Source organism: Epargyreus clarus, unplaced genomic scaffold (assembly GCF_041222505.1).
Source record: "Epargyreus clarus isolate Ecla_fem2 unplaced genomic scaffold, WU_Ecla_fem_2.2 ptg000019l, whole genome shotgun sequence".
NCBI classification, from domain to species: domain Eukaryota; kingdom Metazoa; phylum Arthropoda; class Insecta; order Lepidoptera; family Hesperiidae; genus Epargyreus; species Epargyreus clarus.
This window is the reverse complement of record NW_027332227.1, coordinates 2,774,402-2,791,785: the sequence shown is the minus strand read 5'-3', so window position 1 is coordinate 2,791,785 and position 17,384 is coordinate 2,774,402. Positions and strand designations below refer to the sequence as shown.

The 17,384-nt window shown below is 34.8% G+C and overlaps 2 protein-coding genes across 5 annotated transcripts; one reads left to right on the top strand and one right to left on the bottom strand.

The window, feature by feature from the left end:
• The first annotated feature begins 1,529 nt into the window (after positions 1 to 1,529).
• On the top strand, positions 1,530 to 6,097 carry LOC140750063 (uncharacterized). 2 transcript variants are annotated; one of them, XM_073083387.1, is made up of 7 exons: positions 1,530 to 1,692; positions 2,167 to 2,318; positions 3,136 to 3,242; positions 3,513 to 3,611; positions 3,699 to 3,824; positions 4,114 to 5,232; positions 5,347 to 6,097. In XM_073083387.1, exons 1-7 carry the CDS (start codon positions 1,553 to 1,555, stop codon positions 5,542 to 5,544), a joined length of 1,941 nt encoding a protein of 646 aa, XP_072939488.1. In that variant the 5' UTR covers positions 1,530 to 1,552; the 3' UTR covers positions 5,545 to 6,097. The 2 variants fall into 2 exon arrangements, with proteins under 2 accessions (XP_072939488.1, XP_072939489.1); XM_073083388.1 differs by having other exon boundaries at positions 1,531 to 1,692; positions 3,157 to 3,242.
• A 787-nt stretch (positions 6,098 to 6,884) lies between these two features.
• Positions 6,885 to 16,201, bottom strand: LOC140750066 (methionine aminopeptidase 1). 3 transcript variants are annotated; one of them, XM_073083394.1, is made up of 6 exons: positions 15,980 to 16,201; positions 14,267 to 14,537; positions 12,641 to 12,812; positions 10,951 to 11,245; positions 10,368 to 10,504; positions 6,885 to 9,734 (listed from the first exon to the last, which is right to left on the bottom strand). In XM_073083394.1, exons 1-6 carry the CDS (start codon positions 16,095 to 16,097, stop codon positions 9,624 to 9,626), a joined length of 1,104 nt encoding a protein of 367 aa, XP_072939495.1. In that variant the 5' UTR covers positions 16,098 to 16,201; the 3' UTR covers positions 6,885 to 9,623. The 3 variants fall into 3 exon arrangements, with proteins under 3 accessions (XP_072939495.1, XP_072939496.1, XP_072939493.1); XM_073083395.1 differs by lacking the exon at positions 15,980 to 16,201 and adding an exon at positions 15,181 to 15,259; XM_073083392.1 differs by lacking the exon at positions 15,980 to 16,201 and adding an exon at positions 14,613 to 14,819.
• Between the last annotated feature and the right edge of the window lie 1,183 nt (positions 16,202 to 17,384).

Sequence of the window (17,384 nt, the reverse complement as noted above, 5' to 3'; positions counted from 1 at the left end):
TAAACATTTAATCTAAAATCCTTTTTCTAAAAATAAAGTGTTTCCTTGTCTAAACACTTTGGAATTTTAGTTTTTTATAATATAACCTTTTTATGTCACAACTTCTGGAACAAATATCTTTAGCGCCAACCCTTTAAAACTTACAAAATAAGACAAGGTAGAAGAAAAATGTACACTAATTCTCCAGCTCACAGCACGATCGTTCAGTTTCGCGCGCACCCATCCACGACGTTCCACTGGGGACGTTCACATCACCGCTCGCACGATCCGCATAATTATACCCAGAATTCACGACAATTAACAAAAGTGAAATGATGTACCGACTGACTAATACGACATGTGAAAGATTGTGCAATTAGTTTTTGATTGTGATAAATGTTTAGAAGGAGGGTATATTTTAAACGGTTTTTCGTTGGTCGAGTGGCGCTATCTTTTCCTACTTTTTTGCTGCAGTGTTGAAGGATGCGGTAAGGCAAACAAATTACTATCACCTAACCTATGCATTTATGATATTGCTTCCTTACTAAGTAGGTTCTATTAGGTTTTTACTAATTAGGTTCTAAGGCCACCCAAAGTGTAAGCAAACCCGCATATTTTATAAAAATATATATTAAGTGACATGGGTTGGACACTAATCCATACTTTCCTCCACGGCTATTGAAGCAGAGTATGCACAATGCACATGTTAGGTCTGTCTAGTTATGGAGGAACCCGTACCCAATAGGTAAGCATTGTACACACTATATTCCTATCCTATTTGAGTCAGTTACATTATATGACCATTTATTTTATACCACATTTATGCCCACTACTTATTATCCAATTTTTGCCTGCTAAAGACCGAAATTTGTCGTAAGTAGGCCAACATTACATAAATTTATAACGAGAATTACAAATATAACTAATTATAAAGCAGTTTACATTAAGTGAAAAAAGCCCCTATACCGAGGTAGCTACTATGTAATCAATAAATATAAGGCAACAAAGTAGACATAAATCAACCCCTTTTGGATTTATCAATCGAGCGATAAAAATGCCGGTCCGCTTCGAACAACAACCGGTTGAGTTGTGGAAATCGTACGCTACTTTTTCCGACATTGCCTTTTTGGAGCGCCGGTTGTCTTTTTTCACCTGATTGCAATTCATTTGGGATCACCACTTCTGTACAATGTAATAGATATCTATTTTTAGCACACAATATACCTACCGACTTAAAAAGTTGACTTATTATTTCCTAACATTTTACATTTATTCAGTTCACTCACTAGGATTCCGTGTGGTATCTAGATGACACGCACATAAACTCATGGGCATAAACATCTGGAGTAACAAAAAAGCCGTTACATTATTTAAACGTATACTTACTAGCTGAGCAATAAAACTGAACTCGGCAGAATCGTATGACCATCACTACCGGCTGGGCCATATGAATCGTCTACCACCCTTCTACATTCACAACTCCAAGACATTTTAAAATCTATGTCCTTTTCCACAGATACAACTTATCTACGTAACGCTGTGGTCGTTGGCTCAAGCCGCTTACATCAGTCGAATGGCGACTGTCAACAGGATTCGGGGCCCCACTCCGTTAAGGCCAGGTCTCATGCTGCAGCGGCCGTGGGCGCCGCCACGATTCGCGCAAGCTGCGTCGCATAGATCGCCTTATGTGATATACAGGAATCATCCGCAAAGGTAAATAATTGTGTTTTAGGGTGAAATGTACCTTTATCATTTACGCCACTCTTAGATAGTTCAACGCAGGCTTACTGATGCCAGCAAAATGTCTGAGTATGGTATGATAATTCGATGAGCTCAAGTAACATTGGTAAGGTGGTAGAACTCTGTGGTTCAACAGTCGATACCGGGGCACCACCGCCATACTCGCTGTAATGTGTGGCAAGGGACATATTCTTTTCAGAGAATAAGTCCTCAGTTGTAGCAGCGTATGTAATCTTATCTGGGATTGATTAGAGATATCCATGGGCGGCAGTAGTCACCATCGGTTGCGTACTCCCTAAAACTAGACGCGGAAGCTTAGGAGCAGCCACAGGTAAATGGAGATGAACGGAGAGATACAAATGAGCGTAGTCGTATATGAAATAAAGTACCTTTTGAAAATTTAGATCTTGACATTGTGTTATGTATAAACTTATTCCAAAATTCCAGATACGCATACAAGCACGTCGGCCCAAGCGCAACACGCAGTATATTCACCTCGCCGTGGAAGGCCGCGTCCAGGCTGCCTCCAGTAGCAGCACCAACTCCAGATTACGAGTTCATCCGTACAGCGTCCTCAGCACCCATTATCCATTCAGACGGTACACGTTGAATAATAAGCACGCACTGCACCTTCTATGCTTTCTAATTCTCCAGGATATCGCATTAAGCTTGCTGCCGCTTATAAATGACTCTTTGTTGCACTCAGAATAGTCTATTGCCGTTTAGAAATGACTCTTGAATATTTAAATTTGCGCAGATGCAGATGAGATTGCTAAAGTCTGTCTAGTTAGGTAACGTTTAATACATGTTAATTACATTCTCTATTATTTCGTCCTGTTTTCATCCACTGCAGATCGTTAGGATTTAAGAATTTTTATTTAAAGTTTCTTCAAAAATCTAATCCGTACTTTTCATTTTTTTGGTTGCATTTCAAAGTGTTAAACCAAGACGACTATAATGCTTACTAAAATCAATTTAGTATCGCCATTAGTCCATACTCCTTAGTTTCTAGTAGATACAGTTGCTTACGTTTAATTTTAAAACTACATAATTCAGGCGATAATGACGCTAGTACCCGTAGCTTGTTTTAAGAAGTCTACTAAAATTATTCTAGCAATACTTCTTTCTCTAGCACTATGAGCACAAACATTAATTATATTGCGTTCATCCGTAGCAAAACATAAGGATACCACTGGAGAAATTATCAAGAATTATAAATCCTGATCATTCGAGGTTTCATTCACTTTTGGACAGACAATTGATAATTTAAAAATTAAGGTATTAAAAGCTTCCCTACACCTTGATATCTACGGTACCTATCTATAAAGAATTCTCATTTTTTTGTCAATTTCTTCAGTGAAATCCATTCTATGCTACGGATGAACGCAAGTTGTTTCAGATCTGTTTACCTAACAGGTGCGATCCACACGATTCCAGCGCCCAACCTGAGTCTCTCTGAAAAACCAATCGTGGTCATCGACAGTTACGACAGCAGCCCTAATACAAACACGGCTACAGAAGCAGTACGTATTTACAATAACCACTATTCTATCAACCTTAAGAAACTTAAAAGCAATACAAGTTAAGATATTGTTGCAAAGTAGTTTAGTTATCATAACTTTATATAAAACAAATTAAAATCAATAGAATAACATTTTCTATGTCTATGATGCTGAACCTAATCCAAATTCAATTTGACAACGCAATATTTAATCAAACAAAAGAATATGCTTATCGTCAAGATATCTAAAACCAACTATCCTGCACTAAGTAATAATCCTTTTACTTTTCAGACAAAGCCCGTATACGAAGTAACCGAAAAATATCCAGAACCACCAATATATCAAATGAGTCCAAAAATAGAACCACCTATAGGATTTTCAAAACCAACCGTATGTATAAGTCAATTGAAATAATATTATAATATATTGTTGAAGTTGAAAATAGTTGCACATTTCGACTGATTCTATTTATTTCAGTCTTTGAACCAGGCAGAAATGCAAAATTTAAGAAATAATGTTGCATTGCAATTGGCATCAGAATACGGATTATCAGCATTAGCGCTTCCACAGTCTCCCATTGTTCCTCAACAGTTCTCAGTGCAGGTAAAATATGATTTATTTCTCTTAAGTACCTAAAAAAAAAATGAAAAGGATTCATTTACACTCAACAATTAACAAGTCATGCTTACAATATAACTATAACCTACTTCAATTTTAATACCTTTGATTTTAAACAGTTGTGTTTTTTTAGAAATATCTATTTCCATTTTGATGAACGAAAACATTAATAACATAAAATAAAAAAGTAAAAAATAAAATAAAAACCTCTGTCTAAAACTACTTATTATTATATTCACGCTCAATCTATATTTACAAAGATGTCATGTTTTAGGGATACAACAGAATGCCTACACACCAAGATCTGTTGCATACTGGGACCGAAGGAATTATCATACCACCGAACGCATTATACCAACCAGACCCGCTATTCTTGCAAAAGTTGCAAACCCAGCTTCTACAACAATTCCCAGCCGTCGAATTCATACCATACGCAGCTGATTACCCGCCCCAGCATCAAACTCAAGCACCTCAGGAACAAAATAATTTGTTTTTGCTAGAAAACGAGCAATACATCAAGCAACCCCCGTCTTCTTTCGTTCCGAGCAACTCAGAAGTTCATAAAAATCTTGTGCAAAGAGAAACGCAAGAAGGCACAGTACTCACGTTGCTTCCACAAGGATTCTCAGCTAACAATGTCACTGAGGATTCTCTCGATGTCACTACTACATTACATCCAGAAAATGTGACACTAGAATTAAATACAAACGAAGTAACACATTCACCTACAACGACGATCAGTCACGTTGTTGAAGCCAATACAGAAGATCATAAGACAACACCCATATACTACGCTCAAGTAGGTCAAAGCGTTGGGAATGTTATTGCAAATGGTTTTTATTCCGCAATAAACGATGTACGAGCTGCAGCCGCTTTGGCGCAAGTTGAAAAAGCTCAGGAAATACCTAAAGCTCAACCATTTAATACGACAACAACGTCGACAACAACAACTACCACTACACTCCAACCAAATTTAAAAGCGTATTTCGTACAAAATTCCGACAATAATGAGAAAAATCAAACGATTGGTGAACTGAAGCCTCTACTCGGAGCTCCTTTTGAAAAGCCTGCTGAGTCAGTCAATGTCGCATATACTTTATTAAGAGCAGATAAAGACAAGCAAGCGACTAAAGACGGCGTAGTATACGCTGGGCAGTTAGTAGAAGCAACCATAAGTGAAGATCAGGATTATAATAAAGAAAAGGCAAATATTTTTGCAAGAAGACCACCTATAAGGCTATTTGCATTACCAGAGAAAAGAACGACTGAAGCCCCTCAAAAAGTTACTGTAGTAAAGGCCAAAATACCTCCGAAGAGTAAGCTGACATTTGATGATAAAACAGGTGAACCAGTGCTAAGGATATATGCAAGTTATCTCGATAGTCCTGTACAGGTAAACATTTCCACTAACTAAAGTAGACTATAAAAATCCCGCTTATAAAGAATACTTAATAAGTTGACATAGTAATAAATATTTTTTTTTTTTCTAACAACAATTAATTTTCAGAAGGAACGGATGACATCGAAACTGGCAAATATGAAACATGTAAATGAGGCTGTAACAAGAAAGCATGACGTCCCAGCTCCAGTGAAAGCCTTAGACAAAACACAGGGTAGTGAAAGAAACCAGGTTACTCAATTTGGCCTTAAACTTCGGTCCAGGAGTGATGATTATATACCACTGTTCGAAGACTACGGCGAGTAGATTGAGGTCACAATTGTATAGTGACTTTTATGCATTTTGTTTCTTACAATTGGATGTTTTTGTTTGATACCTTCCACGCGTTTAGAGGCAAATCTCACAGAGCGTTGTTTTCCGTTTCCGCGTGAGGACCTCGCGTAGAAATACGAAAACGTAAGTGACAGTTACAGTTTTCTGTACCGTTAGTATGATTTAATGGAAAATGTATGGGAAATACGTAAATAATACAAAAACAGACATTTTTGTAAAAATGTAAAAACTCATACTAAGGGTACTGATCCATAGTGACATTGTCTAGTATAAATAAGTTGTCAAATATCGATCTTTGGTACACAATACATTCGATAGATTGCATTATTAACATTAATGGCATTATGGCAGTAATGGCATTAAACTGCGGTTTTGATATAAAAGTTATTCCGCGTCCATGGCGGAGGCGGAAGAAAAACGCTCCGTGAGTTTTCATACTTAAAAAGAAAATTATAGTATATTCGTGATGACTTATTTTCCATTGATTAAAGCCAGTACAGTCAAGATAAAAAGGACAAATTTACTATGGTTTTACAATTTACTTATAAAATGTAACAATTATGTACAGTAATCATCTCATGTATAAAAATTGTATTTTCAAGTGCATATTATATTTACTTATGCTTTATGGCAATTTCTAAAGATTTAATAGTCTTGTATAAGTGTAAATAAATTATTTATTATTAGTTCCATAAGAATAGCATAGCCGAGTATTATTATATTATTTAAACAGAAACACAGTGCATTTAACTGTAATAAAAAAATTTACAAGTAAAAGTAACTATTATTACACCAACCAATGTTTGATGTCGTTTAAAAAATCGTTAAAGTGAAACTTCTTGAGCGATTCGATAATTGAGAGATGAAAATTGAAAGTCAAATATCAAAGTTGCGAAAAAAATTCGATTCATTTGCGCAGTTTATTTTGTCACTGGATAGGTAACCAGACATCCTGATATCCCTGATATCAGAATGGCCAGGTACCTTAAAAAGTAGTTTATTTTTTTAATCGACGGTAGAATTACCTAACGATTAGTAGCAATTATAATAGCAACTTGTAGTAATTATTTCGATGTAAAATATGTGTAGTGACCGGCCATTCTTACGGTCACGATAAGTTTTGGCACATTTGGTTATATGATAGAGAAGAAAGATCCGACCTCTCAGGGATGGAGCTAAAATATATATTCATTTTATTTGCGTTTTAAGAAGTTTTACTTCGATACGTGTACAGTGACGCAGGCGCAATTTATATCATATTTGAATGTAGATAATACTATTTTTACTTATAATAGTAGATATAAAACAATCCATGATATTTTGTACTTTTTATTCATTATCACTATGACAACTTATAAAACTGTTAAACTCTATACATTTACCGAACATTTTGATCCAGACAATTTATTGTATTAGGCAGGGCCGTTGAATGCCACAAGTCTTATTTGAATTAAACCTACATAATTATCAATAACACACATGAAAGATAAAATGTCAAATGTACTTAAAGCTGTGCGTACACTTGAGCGATTTGCGCCTTTCTGCATCCAATGTTTATACTGAGTATATAGGGTGCTAGACTAACTAAAACATGGTTAAAATTATAGTGATGAATATTTTACAACATTATTTTTTTTAACAATTGTACTGTAAGAATTGTAAATTAATGATGTCAATTGGCGAAACTTTGGCTGTTCGATGGATATCAATTGATAAAACTTCGATCGACGATCGATCGATGATTGAACCATCTGCGATCGATGCTTGACTTTACGAAAGATCGCTAAATCTACCATTAAAATCAATGGACTTGATCGATAATATTTATCGATTGGTATGGTAACAACTGACGATCCACATTAAATGACCGATTCTTCTATCGATTGGCCATCGATCGTTTAGTGTTCAACACCCTTAAAACATTGTTGGTGGTGTTGCAAAGCCATCAAAAGCACGCTTAAATTTTTATTACGAATGAGATTGAAATTGTGATCCATCTAACTTCATTTGATGCATCAAGGCGCAGCGCTCTCATGATAATTATACATACTGCCAATGAGTCTATAACAATCTAAATCAGTATTTTGCAAATAAAACATATGAATCCTTTTAGAAATAATAATAATTAAATGGTCTCCTATACAGACATACATACACCCAAATTCTGCCCCACTTAACCTCAAGCTAATAAACTTTGACAACATAGAATAGATTTTACGTTTGAAATCTCTAAATAGTATAAATAATACATCTTTTTTCACTTCACGTTTGATTTTTACACGCACTCTGTCCAAAATGTTCTAAGAGAGAAAACAATAATATCCAACATAAATAAAATGAGAAACATATTACAAAAAAAAACATACAAACACGTAAAATAAAATTAATAATAAAGTTTTACACTGAAATTGTGTGACGTAATACACCAACTGAGTTCAAGAACAGCATAAGACGCTTTATAAACACCCATCCACCTTTCATTTCTATTGACATAATAATGGTCAATATTAAATCAGAATACCTATCAAATAAAAATATATATAATGAAATTTAAATCAATGTGATGATACGGTTTGCAATATTCCAATTATAAGTATTTTCAATTGTGAACAATATACACAAGTAGCAAATAGGCATGCAGTCCAAACTATGATGTACTGCCCATATATGAAACATAGTTAGTCCTTAATAAGCAGCAATACATTTAAACCTGAGCTTCAGGGTACCCACAAACCAATGGATCGACATCGATCATAATATCAACGTTGCTCGAACACTGTCGACAAACGATTGAGTGATTGAACTTTCGTCGATCAATCGAGTTTACCACGAAAATAGTTGAGACAACAATTTATGTTCTATAAGTGAGCTAACAACTGACGATCGACGTTTAACGATCGATTACACTATCAATCGATGTCCGAACACAGTCCTTCCTTATTCTAAATTGGTTACATATATTCTTTATTAGAACATCCGACCACATAACTTTACACCGATAGGGTGTAAAGTGTAGTCTTATTTAATGAAAATATATATTTTAGAATAATTATTTAACAATAAAGTAACAATCACGCCAGAATGCCTATATAGATATGGCCAAAGTGCTCGGAAAAAAAAGAACAAACATAAAATAAAAGAATTCAAGACCATATTTAAATAATCAATCTGGCATAAATATATTACTACATTAATTGATCGAAAAAAAAATTTAAAGGTTCAACTGCAGTGCTTTAAAAGTTCAGCCTTAATAGTTCAACTGCATTGGCACCACCACTCATTTCAGAACTGCATGCCTATCTGCTACCCGTATCGCAAAAAATAACATGACTTACTTGTGATACTTAAAATACTGATCATTACAACTATAATCAATATTGTTTACCTAGCATTACTCATATAGTAACAAAATTCAAGTTACTTCTAGAAAACACCACAATTTATTTGACACCTGTGCTTCTCACTAGGGATTTTAAGTATAGACAATCTTTTAATAAATCTTCACACAGTCTACAGATTGCACTCAGATGGTACACAGTGTAATGTAACACACATATTGCAGCAAAGTGTAACTGATATTTTGAGAATAACGCAAAAGAAAAAGACATCAGATAGTATTTCTTAAGATTCTACATAATTATGTGACTAATGTCCTGAATACAGATTAATCTAAGCAAATTTATAACTGAAGCATCTGAAGCACTGATGGGGTGGAAATACAATACGCCTTTCTATGCCCATTCTTATGCGTATTGGTTTTAAATATTTGTATTTATTGTAACACATAATTTTGATCAAAGTTTGAGATGTGAATTTTCATTATGCTACAATCATATTTATCATGCTATATAACAGACAAATCAAGTCCCTTAAAAGGGAAAAAAATCATTGGTTTATCCTTTAGACTAAGGAAACACCATATCTGTAGAATATGTCACACCACTTTGCCTCATTGATATGTGTTACATTCACCTGCACCATATTAAACATCATAATTCTGTTGGCTTGTTGTTTAAACACTGTTAACAGTCAGTGGATGGGTTCATACATAACTAGGAGTTGGCGTCGAGTTTCTCCATTTGGTCCATAAACCACGGGCGACCCGTTAAACGCTGCGTGAGGATATCACACCCTGTCTCCGTCACTAGCAGGGTTTGTTCAAACTGGAATATATAAAAAAAGATATGAGTATTATATATGAGACATTTCGCTTCTTTGGAATAATTAAGAAATAAATAGATAAGGGTGGATATAGCAATATATACATGCGCAAAAAGTGAAAATATTATTATAAAAAAAAAATTTAACAAAAAATACAACCGACTTCTATGTCACTACAAAGTAAAAAATAACTGAAATAAATGTTGGTTTAGTACAAAAAAAAAAAAAAAAAAGATACCAGCCGAATTGATAACCACCTCCTTTTTGAAGTCGGTTAAAAATAAATGCTTGGTACAAAATTCATAATGTAATGTAACATATCGTTTCGTATTATATATCTAAAAGTAAAATCTGCAAAACTTGCTTCACTACCTAAGCGCCAAAACATCCAAGTACGTACATATATTTTTAATACAGTCGTAAACGATCCTTTTATATAAGTATTTATGACTTGATGGAATAGGATAACGTCATGGAAGAAGAAGCTGGAGCCATCATCCTAGCTAAGACCGAAATTGAATTTCTATTAATCAGACATTAGTCAAATGTTATACTTTGATTGGTTTCGTATTAATGTTTCACCGTTACCACACCATATACATAATTATACATCTGTAGTTTTAAAGACCACTGACCTGAGCAGAGCGCGATCCATCCGCAGTAACAGCAGTCCAGTGGTCCGGCCATTGCTCATCACGCCAGCCACCCTCGTTGATCATCGGCTCGATTGTGAAGCAGTGGCCAGGCTTCATCACACCCACTGCCTTGTTCTCTGGAAATTTCATACAATTTCATTAATCATAAGAAATAACTGTGACCAATCTACAAAATAGTGCGCCGGTTATAAACTTTGATCGTAAGTGACCGAATATATTTAACGCTTATGTAACCCTTTAAAGCAGTGGAGTACTACTGTATACTGTATGACGCAATTGTGGTTTCTATCGGATGTTATGTGGTCTAACAAGACCAAAATGAAATTGACTATGATTGTATTAAATTCGACATTCAGCTCTATGCTAAATGGAGTAACTTAGAAAAAATATATATATTTTATCACTTACAAACTTTCCATAGGAGAGATGTTATCTAATCATAACATATATTTTTTAATACATAATTTTTACATATAATGTTATCCTCAGTGCAATGTATCTCATATTATAATAGTATAAGTAGGTAAATCTTTACTATCATTAAAGTTATGAAGAAACTCACTTGCATAATGCGGTACATTAGGTGCCGTGTGAAACAGCCTATGGATCCCATGACCACAATACGACCGTACCACACTGAATCCATTCGCTTGAGCATGTTTCTGTATCACATTCCCTATTTCTCGATACTTCTCTCCCGGTTTCACTATATCTATGGCCTTTTGAAGGCATTCGTAGGTAACTTGGACAAGCTTCCTGCTTGATTCAGGAACGTTGCCAACGAAGAATGTCTCATTGAGATCACCATGGAACCCTCGGTGGTAGACTGTTACGTCTACGTTGCAAATATCGCCATCCTGGAAAAATGTGAAAATTATATTCATTATTTACCTACTGCACCCAATTATAATAGAATATACAAGAAAAAAAAATATTCTTAAATTCATAACAATGAGGGGAAATTCAACTCTTAATAACAGAAATAACTTGATTATGAGGGCAGTTCATTTAGGATTCATCAGATTTGAAGACAAGTGTGGCGGAGCGGTCGCCATATATGTCTGCCGCGCAGAGGGTTCCGCGTTCGATCCCGGGTCAGAAGGATATCTGAATGATGAATTTAGAAATTTGTTCTAGGTCTGGGTTGTGTATCCATCTTTGTACGTGTCCATGGCATCCACAAGACAGGGACTCGTAGTGTGTGGCTATGAGTGTCGAAATCGTATTTTTTCAATAATAAAAATCTACAATAGGTAGCAACAATAAACTACAAATATTATACAAACAAAGAATGCTAACTTGACTACTACGTAGTAAAACGCTGGGAAACTGTCAACTACATTATATTTCCTCGTGTTATAATTATACATGTAGGAAGAGCATATATATGACAAGAAAAATCTATCGACACAAAAATCTGTAAAGAAACACTATAATAAACCTGAAAGGTTTCTATAACACAAAGTCGTGTGAAAGTCTAGCTAATTAGCCTTAATTAGCACAAGGGCTCTTTCTCAAAGAATTCTTATAAGAAACCGATAGCCAGTAGTTACGATAACAGGTCAAGGTGTCTTGATACAATGACGTATGTTCTTATTAAGTTATTGTACAGTCATATCATCACAACATACAAGCAGTGATAGCCTAGTTGTTAAGAAACTCAGCCTCTTGATCGAGGGGTAAGAGGATCAAACCTCTTAATCCCATAATCCTCTAATGCCCACATAATTTTTTCAAAATTATGTGGGCATTAGAAATTAATTACCACTTGCTTAAACGGTAAAGGAAAACACCGTAAGGAACCTGCATACTGAGAGATTATAAAAAGTTTTCAAAGATATGTGAAGTATATGGAGAATCTACACTTGGTCAGTGGAGTAGACTATGGCCTCATCCTTCTCATACAGCAGTAGGAGAGTAATGGGTTGATGACGATTATCATAAGATAGTGTGACATGTAATATTCGTACCAGGCATGAGTAAGTTAACAAGTCGAAATTGCACACTTTTCATTGCATCTATTCGTACTCTATAGTAAGATAGTTATTAAAAAAATTACATATGTGTGTGGTAATAAAGATCTGTTAATTTACTATTTATTTGCTCTATAAATTAAACAATCTTAATGCTTATTATGATAAAAAAATACATAAATGAATATAAAGATATTTGCAAATGTAGGTCGACGTACAACATATTAAAACCTGGTATACATATAATAATATGACAGATATGGTTTAGTAATTACATACCTGTAACGGACGCAAATCTGGTATACCGTGGCAGATGACCTCATTAATGGATGTGCAACAGCTGTTAGGAAAATTGTGATAGTTCAGTGGGCTGGGGTAGCACTCGCGTTCTATGCAGGCCTCGTGAACCACACGATCTATCTCATCTGACGTCACACCAACATCGCATACTCTGGAATGTACAGAATAAAATAATATAATTAGTGAATTTAAGATGGAAGAATTTTCCATATTTTAAATGTGAAATAAGAGTAGATACAATATATAAACAGACTGTCGACTAACTATAAAATGAACATAGTTCAAACCACTGAATCTAAAATCTGGAAATTTTGTATATTGGCAAACATTAAGAAACTTTTTAAAATTCCAACCCTAAAGAAAAAATAGGGGTTGAAAGCTTATATCCAGGTCCATCCATTATGATATAGAAATGTGATATTTTATATTTCCTGTCAGAAATAAATAAAATTTAATAGGGGCTGAGAATTTGGATTATATTTTGTTATAGCCTACACATACAAAATTACAGACAAAACTCGTAATATATAGAGCTCTGCAATTTAAGCCTCAATTTTCGACACACAGCAATTAAGAGTTTCAGCTAAATTTATTTATAAAATAATATTAAAGCAACACATATCGAAATACAAGTTTCATTTCATTTCTTAAAAGAAATGAATAAACAAAAATAACACCTTTGTTCATTAATTAATTAATTCACACATTACCAAAAGGTGATACCCCCAAGATAAATAAGATTACAATGTATATTACTGTCATTGAAATAGATATATTGATTAAAACTTATCACAGATGTAACTTAGGCAATTATCATGGTATCAATATTGGATTAGGCTGCTATCTTATTAATTGTCCATTGTTATTCCTAATTATAAATCAATTGTATTATTTTTGGAGCCCTTTGTATTTTTATAATATGGTCATGAAAGGTGAGAGCACAAATATTATTTTAGAACAGAGGTAGCGTCCGTGCCAAACTGCTAGTTCACTCTGAATATAGAAATGAGTAGTGTCGCAATAGAAAATTGTAGATATTAGTGGGACGAAGACAGCGCGGGTACCCTCCCATCACCAGTCCGCTGCCCGCTCCCGCCCGCGAGTACATCCCGCCCGCCCTTATGTTGCTACAGAGTATATGCTTGTAGTTGTGTTCGACTGTATTGGCTCTCTGAATGACACCTGCGTGCATTAACTTCAGAGAGGACTTGAAGTTTAGCGCGGACTAAACCACCACATATATATGTAGCGAGCAGTTCTTGTGTTTCGATAGAAAGATGTGGATGTAGGCACTTTCATTTGAGGCAACAGTCTTAAATCTCTGAATTAGGAATGCATCTGTGGCCAATCTCAGCTAGGACTGATCTTACCTCTGATTGATTAAAACCATTCTATAAAGGGCAAATAAGTGGAATACTGTGTAAGATACTGTAGTATAAAACATAACATTAAATAGAGTAATTAGTGAATAAGGAACAGTTATCTTCACCTCAATCCCGACTTATTGCTATTTATATACATACACGGCTACGAAGCTACATGACTCAATGTATATGGAATAATTATATCTAATTATATTTGAATGACTTAAAACTAGAAACTCACTTGGCAGCCTCATCAAGAACCTCTCTTCCTAACCGGCAAGCAACTCGCATGCCCTCAATCTCCTCATCATCCAGAATCTTGATCTGTCCGGAGCCCTTCGCAGCGTTCTCCGACGCCGGGAAACCCGTAGGATGATCCGCATAATCGGGACGGCCGATATGCGGCGGCACGGTCCGTTTCGGACCAGCGGGGTACGGCCGCAACTTCCCGCTAAAAGTATATGCCGGCCACGGGTTATATTCCACGTTCAAACCATCCGTATTCTCACCCTCTGCAACAAATATGATAACACTCAACTATTTATATCGCGATCTTCGAACCGTATAACCTCAAAACACGAACTCACTCGCCAATGAATGGATCACTTTATGAGACTTCCAAGACTTTTTAAAACAAGTCTGGTTGCAGAAAAACGATCCCTGGATACCCAATTTAATACACGTCGGACATTGTAACTGCGCCAGCGCTTTACAACCGGGCGTTTCGCACATTCCAATCGTCGCCATTTTCAACATTATTTTTTGGACCGAATCCAAACCAACCAAATTGTCAAAAACAAAACAACCGTTCATTCATCTGTCTCTTTTGACAGCATATTTTTTTAGTTGCCTTGGATTCAATACTTTTAATCAACTCAAATTAGCTTTTAATCAAATCAACATTTCGATATGTATTTCTAGATAGACGACTACTCGTTTATTATAACGATTAATCTTATAACTTGTATGTCTGTAATCTCGAAGTAAAATTTGTAAACTTATATTATACACAGTCATTGTAAACCATCGTTTTAATCGCAATATTGTGTACGTTAATATTATGCGCTCAAAACATATTTGTAATCATATAAAAACATTTTAATTTATCTACCTACATTAGGTTTTATAGATATATATTATATTTATTTTGCGTACCTGGTTGTATTAAATTTAACGTAATATCGGTAAACGGTATTTGCATTTCAAACATTCTTGATTGTTTTGTCGACGTCTCTGCAAATAGTTTATTATTAAAAAATACAAAAGTTAGTATAAAATTTCAAGTTCTTGTTTAAATCGTTGAAATAGCCTTTGTATGTTATTGCAACAATGTCTGATATTTTCATTTTTATAAGCTGCGTCGATTTGGCTGCGGAAGCCAACATGTAAGTATTAAATATCACCTAATACTGGCAACACGGTACTTTTGAGATGCACATACACATACATATACCTGTATATTTTTATTTTGTATCATAGAGTATTATTATATACAGAGTATTTTGTATAGCCTCTTATGTACAGTAGATCTGAGTAGGAACGTGAAATTAATTTAATTTTTGTTTAGTAATTCCTTGAAATAAAAATTTAAACTTTTCTGTGTCTGTCTACTTAACTAAGTAACGTAATAACTGTAAATTAAAATCTATAATCATGTCCATTTCCATAAAAAAAAATCATAAAAGTAAGACAAAAAGGGCTTAATTTCGTCCATGTAATTTCATAATAAATTATTTTATTTAATTTTACTATTGAACCAATTTTAACGGGACTTTCACGCAAAAATAGAGGGGTTTTCGCACAAATGTCTACTATCTGGTATAATAAAATATTTTTTATACTGATTTATTTTTATTTACATTATAATCTCATAGATAGGTACCAGAATATATACCAAACTTTTCAAATAAATATCTAAAATCATTCGAAAATGACAACAAATCGGTATACTCACGTGCAAACGCGCGTAGTTTATACAGCAAGCCGTCGGGCAAGTCTAAAGAGCGAATCACTTCGTTCCTTGTACGGGTATACAAAAAATTTAATGCACTTATCAGTTCAGCTCCACTCATTGCACTTTCACTGTGATATAAATAATATATCACATAGATTAAACCATTTATTGATCCAACGAATAATTTTCAACGTGACTGTTGTATCGAGATTGACGTTATGTTTGATTTTAAAAGCGTGTTCTATTTTCGTTCCGTTTATTTTCTTCCAGCCGTATCCAGCAATCATAACAATTTTATTATAGTACCCAATGTACATATAGGCGGTATAATTATGTACGCCTACATGCCCTACATTATCTTTTGGTACATAATTAGGTAAAATATTTACTTAATATTAGTTTAACTAAATATGTATCTTATAAATTTTATTACAGCTAGCTAATTGGGAATTAAAAAGATATCTTGAGTAATAAGAAATTTGTGTTGCAAATTAATAAATGCCAAGTCCTACGCTACTTTAATGTTAGAGGCCCAAATATTTTCATCAGTTCGTTTCGTTGGGACGTCGACATTGTTTAATGAGTCTAAAAATGGGATTTAATAGTCGAGCTCGGGAAAAGTCAAAAAGTTCAGACTAATATAAGTCAGAATTGCTTTTTTCACCTTTTATCCGGGCAAAGCTACACTACGCAAACCTACCTACATAGGTAAATGTAGTGTTGGCATACATAATATCTTTTTAAATGTTATACAGAAGAAGTAGCAAACGACCTTACAGTTCACTCGATGGCCTACATCTTCAATATCCTCAGCTGATAGTCTCACCTTAGGTCGGTCACAGATGCTACTCCCAAAGGAGTAAGTTGAAAAGTTTCAAAATGTATGAAAATATCTCCTTTACCACAGCCTTCAAAACCGGACAAAGCAGCGCTTAACACAACTATTTTTAGGCAGAAATAGATGTGGCGGTGGTGCCTCCGGAGTCGAACCACAAGGGTTCTATGACTTTGAGTATTTTATGCATATATCGTAATAAACCGCAATATGTGCCAGAGAAAATAAGTACCTACAGTCTCATTCCATCCTACTGAATAAATAATTAAACTTGCAAATGAGTTAAAAGTTAAAAGTTGCTTTATGCCGTTAACCCACTTACTGCCCCACTGCTGAACGCCGGTCTCCTCTCAAAAGGATTAGTCCATAGTCCACCACGCTGGCCAAGTGCGTGGTGGACTATGGACATACCTCACCTGTGGTAAGATTTACCTTTGAAAACTTTTTAAAAATATCTCACGTATGCAGGTTTTCTCAGGGTGTTTTCCTTTGCCGTTAAAGTAAGGATAACAAGTAACAATAATAACAATTGGACAGCCAAGCTGCAGCGGACTAAGCAACTGTTCAGTA